The 12342-nt window shown below is 42.8% G+C and overlaps 1 protein-coding gene and 1 long non-coding RNA gene across 13 annotated transcripts in view; one reads left to right on the top strand and one right to left on the bottom strand.

Moving 5' to 3' along the window:
• The window catches only part of MRTFB (myocardin related transcription factor B), a 219214-nt gene extending 212722 nt beyond the window's left edge, over positions 1 to 6492 (top strand). For all 8 annotated transcript variants that reach the window (XM_061152870.1, XM_061152869.1, XM_061152867.1 and 5 more), the window contains one exon: positions 1052 to 6492. In XM_061152870.1, coding sequence (XP_061008853.1) covers positions 1052 to 1587 — 536 coding nt within the window. In that variant the 3' untranslated portion in view covers positions 1588 to 6492. The remainder of the gene's footprint in view (positions 1 to 1051) is intronic.
• The window catches only part of LOC133063465 (uncharacterized), a 75142-nt gene that overhangs the window by 38568 nt on the left and 24232 nt on the right, over positions 1 to 12342 (bottom strand). The gene's annotated exons all lie outside the window — the stretch shown is intronic.

Genomic DNA, 12342 nt, shown 5'->3' on the forward strand with positions numbered 1-12342 from the left:
AAACTAATTACTTAGGTTGCACTTTCAGCTTTCAAAACAATTCTAGAGCTGACAACAGATAGTGAAACGCAACATAACTATCCTAAAAATATACACAATACACACAGTTGACAATTCACATACAGGAATCAAATTATAGTTCTTTCTCTCGTTTATGCATCCCAATCATTTAGTTGTAAGAGTGATTATTAATCCATGTTACCTAGTGAATTTGCATATAAATGAAACCAATCAAATACTCATAAGAAAATTAAAAAAGATACTTCATTCAAATGTATATAGACAAGTGAACACTGGTATCTAGAGCAGAAGGTCGATTAATTTGCTACTTGATCTGACAAGAAATAACAAGTAACTAGTGCTTCCTAAAACACTGTATAAAATCTTAAGGATTTGATTAAACTCAGAAAACAAAAAAGAAAAAATAAGTAATCCACTGTCTCTTGGAGATGATGTGTTTGCTTTAACTCAGAAATGACATAGGAGAACATCATATCTTTTAACAACTTTATATAGAATGTAAATGGCTAAATTGGGCATACAGTTCAACTATAATAAAAAAGAGAAAAGAATATAATTAGATCTTTCCTAACAGGAAGGCTGTACCTCATGCCTGCACAAACTTGGGGTATCCACTTTGACATTCACTGTAAGGGTGGTATCTGCTGATAGCTGACTCGAGCTATGGGAGGAGACAGGAGGCTGTCCTCAGCCTGCAATGACTAAGAATAAGGACCCAAAAGTCAAATCATCTAAAGCCATCAACTCCCCCTTGCAGGTAGAGACCGCTACTAATGCTTACTCTTACTGAAAGAACTGAAAGCACGTCAGAATGCTTTCAGCGTACATGTTTATATCTAACGACATAATCCATCACCATAATCACCTCAACGCTTATCAAGGGCTCACCTGACCAACAGCAGCCTCTTCCTAACTCTAAAAGGGACCATGTATAAGTCACTGCACAAAGAGAAGATAAGTGCCCTAGTAATTAACAGAAATGTTGAAATAGTATGAAATCATTGCTAATTACTTGAATTATTTTACACAGAGATTTCCCTTCCTATAAAAGAAGAACCTTCTCCTATCTCCAAAATGAGACCAGTGACAGCTAGCATCACCACAATGCCGGTCAGCACGGTGGTGTCCCGGCCACCACCGCAGGTCCAAATGGCACCACCCATATCCTTAGAACCTATGAGCAGTCTATCTGCCAGCTTAGAGAACCAACTCGAAGCCTTCCTGGATGGAACCCTACCTTCAGCTAATGAAGTCACTCCCCTGCAAAGCGGCAGCGAGGACAGAGAGCCCTTCTCCCTGATCGAGGACCTCCAGAACGACCTGCTGAGCCACTCGGGCGTGCTGGACCCCTCGCACTCGCCCATGGAAACGGCCGAGGCCCAGTTTGCTGCAAGCACGCCCTGCCTGTCCCTTGACCTCTCTGACTCAAACTTGGACAACATGGAGTGGTTGGACATTACCATGCCCGGCACGTCATCAGGACTCACACCGCTCAGCGCCACCACTCCCAGCATGTTCTCTGCCGACTTCCTAGACCCACAGGACCTGCCGCTGCCGTGGGACTAACAGCACAGATTTCTCGTCTCAGAGCTCATGAGGTTTGAAAAAGACGACGATGTTTCGAAAAGGTCAGATTTTAGAGACAGATCCAGAGTTGCATCATTGCAATTATAATATGTTGTCACAGAAAGATGGGATGGACGGTCAGAGGCTGGAAACCAAGTTTGAAAACATTTCATTGCATCTAGCAGTGAATGCCTGTGATTTAATATAGCACAGAGCCTTCTGAAAAAAACACTACTCCAAGAAGACTCATCTGTTTCTCCAGACTTCAGTAAAGAACGAAAGGTACCTTTAGATTAAAAATGCGAAGAAGAGTAAGGTTTGCAGGGTGGCAACACGAGGGCCTCTGGTCATCAGCTACAGTTAAACCTCTGTGGTCACTTTAAGACCTTAAATAAAAGGCAGACAGCTCCACTCAAAAAGAAAGGAGGTGAGCGATCACTGCACAGGGTATCTCCTAGAAATGGCCTGAGCCCAGCCCAAGATGCAGCCAGGGTCTAGGGCAGTGGCCAGCACCAGCCAGTTCAGTGACAGCTTCCCGCTGAAGACTTTTGGTTCCATTCAGAAACCAATGTAATTTTTTTGTCTGTTCTAGTTTATTTTGTGATTTGGGGGAATCTTACTTCAGATCTCCAGACTTAAATTGAAATGGGAGATCTTTCACCATAACCAGACAATGTCTACAAAATACTGTCGTAAACAATCCACTCTAAGAAGTCCAGGTGTATTGATAACACTGAAAAGTCTATTAGCAGCCCTCCGGGTTGATTACATTGATTTTAATGTGTATATTAGACACTTGTATGTATACTCTGACATTGTGATTTGTACAGCCTACGTTGGAGTGAGGAATTGGATACCCAGTGGTCCTACTTGTTTTAATAACTCGAATATTTCTAGAGTACTTGAGCCACATGTATTTCCATATTTAAGGAATTGCTAACTTTCAGGTAACCAGGCCCATCTCAAAGAACCAAGAAAAGGCTTTGGCATGAAATATCTTTCTGAGCTGGTGAGCTGCCAAGAGAAGGCAAGGCAGCAGTCTGTCATCCCCCTAGGACATTCCCAGAACGGTTACGGGGACGCGGTGTCGCCAGGTCGGCCGGCAGACCCAGCCCTGGCCGTCCTCTTCTCTGTCACTGATCCCTGGTTACCGTTTCCAAGGCTTGTAACTGGATGTCATACCTGAGCTCTCACTGTATCATCAAGCTGAAGGTTGAGAAACTGGAGGTTTTATTAGTAGTTTTTTTATATTGAAAAAGTCATATTTGTTGAGTAGGATAGTTTGTTTTCTAAAATGCCAACTATCACAGGATTTCCAAAATTATTTCAGTCAATTGCTAGTCATTTAAGTATATGACAAAATATAAAATAACTGAAAAAAAAAAAACCCCACCTGAAACCTACTTAAAAGTGTGGAGACTTTTACTAAATAAGAGCATTGTGCTCTCACCTCACCTTGGGTAAACCCTACAGTCAGGTTTTCTGTGGGTCAGTAAATGGTGAATGTTCCCACAGTGACGGGCAGCCTGACCCATTACTTGGAAAGAGTCTGTAAATCATTTCTAGGTCTTGTGTTTTGCCTAAGAACTGATCTTACTTTATATTTTTATTTCAGTTTGTGGATTTTACTCTGTAAGAAAAGTCCATTTTCCAGTGTTCAGTTGCCCAGCACCCTGGAGCCCTCAGTTGAAAGCCCTCCCAACTGGAAAGTGCTTCTGGATGGTTCGGGCAGAGGCGGTCAGGCACGGTGTGGTCTGTAGTAGGTCTTTCCAGTGCCTAGAGATTGGTCATCCAACAAGTGGGAAATTGTAACCATCGACCAGAGCGCCACCTTCTGACCGAGCCCAGCGGGACGGTCAGCATCCTGGGCGTGAGTAGGTTCCTCAGAGGGCCCGTCTCCAGGGCCGGGGCTACTGACTTGGGAATGTGCTTTTCTTAGGGGAGGTCTGGGCCCTCAGCTTTTGTCCAGGGCTTGTCTGGCCCACACTTAGACTCTGAGCATCATATTCATTCAGACTGAAATATGTTACTAAATTAGCAGCAGGTATCAGTGGGCCTGTAGGAGGCAACTAAACAGCTGGTGGTATTGGCTCTTGTTGACTTGACTTTGTATCTCCGTCATCCTGCACTGAGTATGTAGATTGTTCTTTAGCCCTCAGCTCCCCTTATTGCTAAGATAGGTTTGAAACACGCCACAGGAAGGCTGCTCTCCAAAGACACACACTGCACTGAATGCCATCTTATATATAGCCTGCTCTCTCTTGATGATGAATCGCTGAAGTGCCCACTTCACCTTCACGCAGCAGCATCTCCCCTGAAGGCAGCAAGGAGTGTCCAGTTACTGACGCTCGCGGCTGCCGCCTGCCCTCCCCTCCTGGCGTGTGTGTAGTTGGGGGGAGGCGGTGGTGCTGTTGTGTACCAGCCTGCAAAGTACCATACTGCCCAGCAGACAGCCGCCTTCTAGAAACACTATCTCACATCCAGTCTTATTTCCTAAATATTCCTGAAACACCGTAGTATCAAGCTTACCTTGCTAGTGTATATAGGTGCCAGGTCACGTCATTAAGGATGGGAGGAACAGAAAGTTACGCCGAAGATGCTGTGGAGCCTTGGCGAGTCCAGGCATGTGTGGTCATCTTGTACATTTCAGCAAAGCATGTACTAGAAAATTAGAGGACACTGTGTGCTTCATATCCCAGTGCTTTTCCTGAAATGTGCAATCTACTGTATAGTATCTGCCACATATTTGCACACAGATGCAGTCTGAGTTCATGCACCTTCATGCTCAGATACTGTTTGTTTGTGTTTTATATGAATGTTTTTATGGCACTAAAGAGATCTTATTTAAATCTCCATTTTACAAACTTCATGGTTCTGTGATTCATGGACGTGCAGTCTCAGAATCGTGGTGAAGGCAACATGGTGTGGTCCCCCCAGTTGCCGCCCATAGAGACGCCGTCATGAGCTGTGAGGTCAGTGGACGCCGAGTGACAACCGATGAGGAGTGTGTCATGTCACCTATTTGGTCACCAAAGCTGACTCGGGCTTCCTCCACCCCAGGTCATTCTAGCCATACAAGCTGTCTCCAGAGTCCCTTTCAGGATCCCGGGCTGAACCTGGCCACCACAGCTGGCAAAAGAGCTGTCCCACCAGGGCCGGACCACCTAGTTACTGTCCAGAAACAGCCTTTGGCTGGGTTCGCACCCCTCACTCACACACGTGTCTGGGCGCGTCCGGCGGCCCCGCCAGGAGTCAGGTGGAGGGTGTGCAGCGGCAGCGGGGGCCGCTTCGAGAGCTTCCCAGAGACCGGCTGTCAGCATCCCTCAGCAGAGCCCCCGGGGCCGCGCAGCTCCACAAGCACTGCCCCGCAGGTCACCAGCCGTCACTGCAGACGTCAGTCCTGACCGCCGGCACCAGAGCAGGGCACCAGGCAACGTGACCCCAGCCTGGAGGCCGCACAGTCAGCCCACACTCTCAGAGAACACTAACTGGAAGGTCAGGGCCGCCAGGAAACGGCTCACACGTGTGGACGTGTGTATCTGGAGAGCAGCCTCACTGCGTTTTCGCTCATCTTGTACGTGGTTTCGGTCAAAACTGGAAAATGACAACTAAGATGTTGTCATTCTTTTTCTTGGTTCAAACCTTTGATAACTTGCTCCTTCAGTGATCTTTCTGGGCTACGTTTTTATTTGTGAAGTGACTGCATGGCAATAAGCAGGTCTCCGTCTGTCCCCATTCGCCCTTTCTTGCAGTATTTGAGGAAATGCATCATTACAAAGGGTCTCTACCTGAACTCTCAGATTCGAGGCCTGTAATTCAAAAAGCTGCACATGTTTACAAACGAGCTCTTCCCCTCCACGCAAACACGTTGCTCTGTAAATCACATCAGAAAATGTCACGACCCTGTGGTAGCAGGGTGGCAATCTCAGATCTGCAGGGTGCTGTCTGGAATCAAGTACATCATGTCATTGGCGATCTCGACGCAGTTGTCATGTTGTTTTAACAGAGCTCTGTGCCAACCACTAGGACAAAGCTTTAACCAAGTTCTAGAATCACCGGGACTCGTAACGATTACCTCTCCACATCATGCTGTAAGGACACTTGCTGACTTAGGAGGAGGAAGTATTTAGGAAAGGGTTTAGTTGCTACCAAAAGTACTTAATCTCGAGTAACTACTAGTAATGCAAACTTGCTTTAAAGGAACCAAAGGCATTGCCAAGTATTTGCCAAAAGAAGGCACTTTTTATTTAAAATTTGAGACTAATGAGCTCTCAAAAATCAGTCCCAAAAAGGTATTATCCATTTAAGGTTATAATTTTCACAAAGATGTAGATATTCCTCTATTGTTTTCATGTAAAATAGTATAGATTTGTTTTGTTGGGTTAAGAATAATACATATTTAGCAGTAATACAGAGTTTTTTCCTTTCTACATACAAATTCGTTCTCTTGTTTTCTTGCTTGCAATAGAAATGCAATGAGATAGGTGTTTCTCTTCTTATTTTCATTGTCACATTATGTCTTAGCATCTCACTCTATGAAAAAAAAGGAGAAAGATACCAATCTACAGAGCCCTGCTTATCAAAGCACTAGTTGAATAAACAAAAAATGATGGCAATCGGGGGTCCATTCATGTATTGCCTTTATGTTGTTTTTTAAATGAAAAACCATGATGCCTTTGTATTTGCTGTTTGCACCCCTGAAATCAATTCCATATCATGTTTGAATGCCATACATTTTGCACATGTACTGTACATAGGTAATGCATACTGTATTTTTATATGTGTGCACATTTATCATCTGATCTTTTGTACATAGTGGCCGTATTGTAGCTGATCGGGAAATGTTTGATATCTCAGCAATTTTGCATTTTTGTGTCTCAAATAAAGAAAAAACATTTTGATGTACTATGACTTTTGCTGTGCAGAGGAAAAACCACATGCTGTGGGTCAGGGGAGCTGCAGGGCGGGGGCAGGGAGGCCGGGGGAGACCCCATGTCCAGAACAAGCTTTACAGCCAAGTCACCAGGCCAACCAGCGGGCGCGCTGAGGCAGCTTAGGTGAATCATGCATGCAGTGCACCCTTGCCCCAGGTCCAAATAGAAACAGGTAGCACCTGAACTTGACCATACCAAGATTTACACCAAAACTGTGTTCATTCTCCCACAGTCATAAGGAAATCCCGAATGAGGCGAAGGCCATGGTGCCCAGGGATGAATGCACACACATGCCTGCAGAAAGCTGGCTCTCACTTTGACACTAATAAATAAGCCACCGACAGGATTCCTGAAAGACCCGGGCAATCCTTCAGTTCAGCCTCGATTCAAAAGCAACTACTTATATGAGGTGTTTTTATAGGCCAAAAGAAATGGTCTTTAGAATTCAGTTTCTTTGAGAAAGATGTAATCTGATTTTCAACCCAGAAGCCCATGGTTAAAATATAGTTTTGAGAACAGTATTATATTTCCCTCTGTTTTGATGAAATAAAACAGTAATGGGTACAACTTCATTGACAACCAACACTTTCATATCAATATCTTATTATGAAAGCGGGTATTTTACCACCCTCAGAGAGGGAGAAAAGAAAGATCACTGGATACTTGCATACAATGAAATTTCATTATCTGTGACCTTTTAGGGACCAAGAGATCTGCCTCAGTGGCCCAGTAAGTAGATGATGCTTCCAAGGGTCTAAGACACTTGTAACATCACATGTTGCCAGCCAGGATCCTGCCCTCAGGGAGAGAAAACCATGTCTGAGGGGACCGAGAAAGTGCCCCAGGCATTCCCAGGAGTGAGCAAGGGACAGAGCTGAGAGCTTTAGGGAAGAGATGTGTTAGGACGTGTGAAGGACAGTCCAAACAGAGAAGACCACTGGGGCGAAGTCAGAGTTAAAGAGATTTTGGCTGAGGCCCTGCCCTGTGCCAGGTGGAGGGCTGGATACCAAAGTCTGGCTGCAGGACAGAGTCTGGTCAAGAAATGCTGACAGGGGTCAAGAAATGCTGAAAGGGAGAGGGGGAAACCTAGTGCTGAGAAACAAGTCTGGAAGGGTTGACAGCTGGGCTTTTAAGGTTCCCAGACCCCAAAGGGCTGAAGACTCCTCTGGAGATAACGCCCTTTTCTTTGGGAAGTACAGGCCTCCAGAAGCCTTGCAGAGTGTGGACACAGTCACCAGTTAGCACCTCTACAATCCTCTGCGGCACACTTGCTCTCGAATCAAGGCGACCACCCAAGCCTTTGTAAACAGACACACCCACACATGTGATGGCTGGAGATGAATGACAGCTCCTCCACTGAGTCCAGGGAAGACCAGTTTCAGGAAGATGCAAACTACATGTCACCAACAACTTTCTGTGTCACATAATCCCAAGTCATCTAACGACCATTCCTTCATTGCTCCTTCCACAAATAGCTTCCCTTTCTGATGGATTCAGAAAGAAACACATCTGGACATCCTGGCTGTCTTTTCTGCTAATTTTTATGACAGCTTATTACAATTAAACATACAGTGTATACTTAGACAAAAAGCAAGGCCACTCGTCAGCTATCTGACTACCCCCTTGTGGATACAGCTATGCAACCGATCATTCAAGGAGGACGCTGCTGACAATGGCCCTGTGGGCTCTAACCCCAATAAATGTCCTCACCCTTCTCCCCACGCCCCAGTACACAGCACCAGGGCACAGGAATGCAGTTGAGAGACAGGTTAATAGAAATAGCAGCAAATGTATTAAAGGCAGCTAGATGCCAGACCCTGTGCCAAACACTTTGTGTTATAACCTCATTTAACCATAAGCCTAAGAGCGAGGAACTCTTCCTGTCCCCATTTAATAGACGTGGCAATTTAAGACAGAGAAGGGGAATGTCTTGCCTGGAATTAGAAAGCAGAATGTGGATTTGAGACCAAGCTTCTAACATCCCAGAACCCAGACCATTTCTGTACACTTGGTACACACAATCCAACATCTTTGTTCAGATACATGATGAAATCGATTGATGATAGCAGATTTAGCTAATGTCCTTTTCACCCCAACTGGGTGTGTCTCAAGTCTCCTCAATCTCACACATTTTACAAAGTAGCTAGCTGCTCACACGGATGGTTAACAGCTTGTACTAGGTAAACTCCAATCAGAACATGGGTTACAGGACGGGTATCTTAAGTGAAGCCCACTGTGGGGCCACGCGTTGCCATTTCCTCCTCCAGGGGATCTTCTGACCCAGGGATCAAAGGTGTGTCTCCTGCGCTGGCAGGAAGGATTTTTTTACCACTGTACCACTTGGGTGGAGCCACTTGAGCATATCCAAAACCCTAGGAGCTACAGAATGATTTTATGATATCTAGTAAAGTTGAAGATACAAATCCTGTGACTCAGCAGCTCAACTGTTTGATACTCATCCCTGAGAAACACAGGCACACAGGCAGTCACAGGCAAGAATTAACATGAAAGCCTCATTCACAAAGCAAGCATCGAAAACAACTTGCATGTCTTTCATTTTGCAAATAAGCAGCAATTTACATAAATGAACTATATCTAATGTATCAACGTGAAAGAAGCTCAAGGTGTTGATGAGTGCAGAATGAAGCCTACGTAATTCAAGTAACATTTTAAATCAACAGTGCTGTTCACTCTTGTATATAAAGTATAAAAATATGGATTCATGTCAAAACCAAGATTCAAGATACTTCCGGAAAAGAGGAATAAGATTGCAAATAATGTCGAGTAAGCTTCAATTAATATCGAATGTTTTAATTCTTTCTATATTTTATTTCTTTAGTAATTCTATAGCCATATAACAAAATATTAACAGTTGTTTACTAATACTTGATTTATTTGCCCTTATTCTTTTCTATGAGGTGGAAAAAGATAAGCTTAAAAAGAAACAGAATTACACAGGAATCCCATGAACAACTGCATGCCAGTTAACTTAGATAAAATAGACAAATTCCTTGAAAGATACAAACTACCAAAAATTGACTCAACAAGAAGGAAAAACTGAAAGCCTTTCCTTTAAAATGAGGAGCAAGGACTTCCCCTAGTGGCTCAGGAAATCTAAGTGGCTAAGTAGCCATCCTAGTGGCTAAGAATCTGCCTGCCAAAGCAGGGAACATAGATTCAATCCCTGATCCAGGAAGATCCCACATGCCTCGGAGCAAGTAAGCCCATGCACCACAACTACCAAAGTCTGCACACTCTGGGACCCTCAGCCACAACCAATGAGCCCCTTTGCCACAACTACGGAAACCTGTGCACCCTAGAGCCCAAGTCGCAACTACTGAGCCCATGTGCTGCAACTACGGAAGCGTGTATACCTAGAGCCTGTGCTTCACAACAAGACAAGCCACCACAGTGAGAAGCCCACATACCACAACTAGAGAGTGGCCCTCACTCTATGCAGCTAGAGAAAACCCATGTGCAGCAAGACCCAGAACAGCCATAAATAAATATAACAGTATGCACATGTCAAAATAAAAGAGCAATAAGTTGCCCACTCTTAGCACTTGTTCAACATAGCACTGGAAGTCCTAGCCAGAACAATTAGGCAAGAAGAAGAAATAAAAGTCATCTAAATTACAAAGGAAGAAGTATAGCTATCACTATTTGAAGATGACATGTTACATAGAAAAACCCTAAAGACTCCACCAAAAACCTGTTACATTCAGTAAAGTTGCAGGATATAAAATTAATATACAAAAATAAGTTGCATTTCTGTACACTAATAATGAACTCTGAGAAATTCAGGAAATAATGTTTAGAATTGCATCAAAAAGAATAAAATACTTCAGTATAAACTTAACCAAGGAGGTGAGAGACTTGTTTACTGAAAGCTGTAAGACACTGATGAAAGACACAAATAAATGGAAAGAAATTCCATGTTCATGGACTGCAAGAATTAATATTGTTAAAATGTCTATACTACCCAAAGCAATCTACAGATACAATTCCTATCAAAACTGCAATGACATTTTTTCACAGAAATAAAACAAACAATCCTAAAATTTGTATAGAACTACAAAGGACCCCCAACCAGCCAAAACAATTTTGAGAAAGAAGCAAAAAGCTAGTGTCATCACATTTCCTGTTTTCAAAGTATCCTCCAAAGCTATAGGGATCCAAACAGTATGGTGTTGGCATAAAAACAGACACATAAGGGAGTTCCCTGGTGGCCTAGTGGCTAGGATGCTGGGCTTTCACTGCTGCAGCCCAGGTTCTGTCCCCAGGCAAGCGACTGAGATCCCACAGCTGCATGATACAGCAAAAAAAAAAAAAAATAAAGAACCCACAGAAACACATAGATCAATGGAACAGAAGAGAAGGCCCAGAAATAAACCCACACATATATGGTCAACCAGTGTATGACAAAGGAGCCAAGAGCATACAATGGGAAAAAGACAGTCTCTTCAAGACCATGTATTGCAACATCCACATGCAAAAGAAAGAAACTGGACCCTCACCTCATCTGACAACACACACAAAAATTAATGCAAAATGGATTAAAGCCTTAAATGTAAGTCTTTAAACAATAAAACTCCAAGAAGAACACGTAGAGGAAAATCTCCTTAACATGGGTCTTGGCAAGGACTTTGGATGTACCAAAAGCATAACAAAAGCAGAAAAGAAAAAAGGGAACTCTATCAAACTAAAAATTCTCTGCACAGCAAAGGAAACAAAAAACATGAAAAGGCAGCACAACAGAACAGAAAATATTCACAAACTATATATCTGATAAGTTAATATACAAATCATACAACTCAACAGCAAAGTAAAAAACAAATAACCCATCTAATAATGGGCAAAGGATATGAAGACATTTTTTCCAAAGAAGACATATAATCAGACTTTGTTTTATTGTGCTTCACTTTATTGCACTTCACAGATACTGCATTTTTTTTTTTTTTTTTTACAAATGAATATTTGTGGCAACCCTTTGTCAAACAAGTCTATTGGAGTGCAAGCAAGTCTACTGGAGTGCCATTTTCCCAATAGCATTTACTATTTTTGAGTCTCTGTGTCACATTTTGGCAACTCTCAAAATAATATAAACTTTTTCATTATTATTATTTGTGATCTTTGAATTTATACTATGACTTGCTGAAGGCTCAATGATTAGCATTTTTTTGGCAATAAATGTTTTTAAAGTTTTATGTACATTGTTTTTTAAACATAATGCCATTGTACACAGACTACAGTATAGCATAAACAGAACTTTTATACGCACTGGGAAACTAAAAAATCCATGTGATGCACTCTACTTACTTAGAAGTGGTCTGCAACTGAACCTGCAATATCTCTGAGGTATACCTGTACAAATGGCCAACAGGTATGTGAAAAGATGCTCAACATCACTAATTATCAGGGAAATGTAAATCAAAACTACAGTGAGATCTTAACTCACACTTATTAGGATAGCTCTCATCAAAAAGACAAGAGAGAGAATTCCCAGGTGGTCCAGTGGTTAAGACTCTGTGCTTTCAATGCAGGGGATGCAGGTTGGATCCCTGGTTGGGGAACTAAGATCCAACATGCCATTAAGTGCAGCCAAAGATTAAAAGAACAAATTTTTAATTAAAAAAAAAAAGACAAAAGATAACAAGTGGTGAAGAGGATGTGGAGAAAAGGGAACTATTGTGCACTGTTAGTGGAAATGTAAATTAGTTCAGTTTTTATGGAAAACAGTAGGGAGGTTCCTCAAAAAGTTAAAAATAGAACCACCATGTGATATGGTCATCCCACTTCTTGATGCATATCCAGAGAAAAT

Source organism: Dama dama, chromosome 10 (assembly GCF_033118175.1).
Source record: "Dama dama isolate Ldn47 chromosome 10, ASM3311817v1, whole genome shotgun sequence".
Lineage (NCBI taxonomy): Eukaryota > Metazoa > Chordata > Mammalia > Artiodactyla > Cervidae > Dama > Dama dama.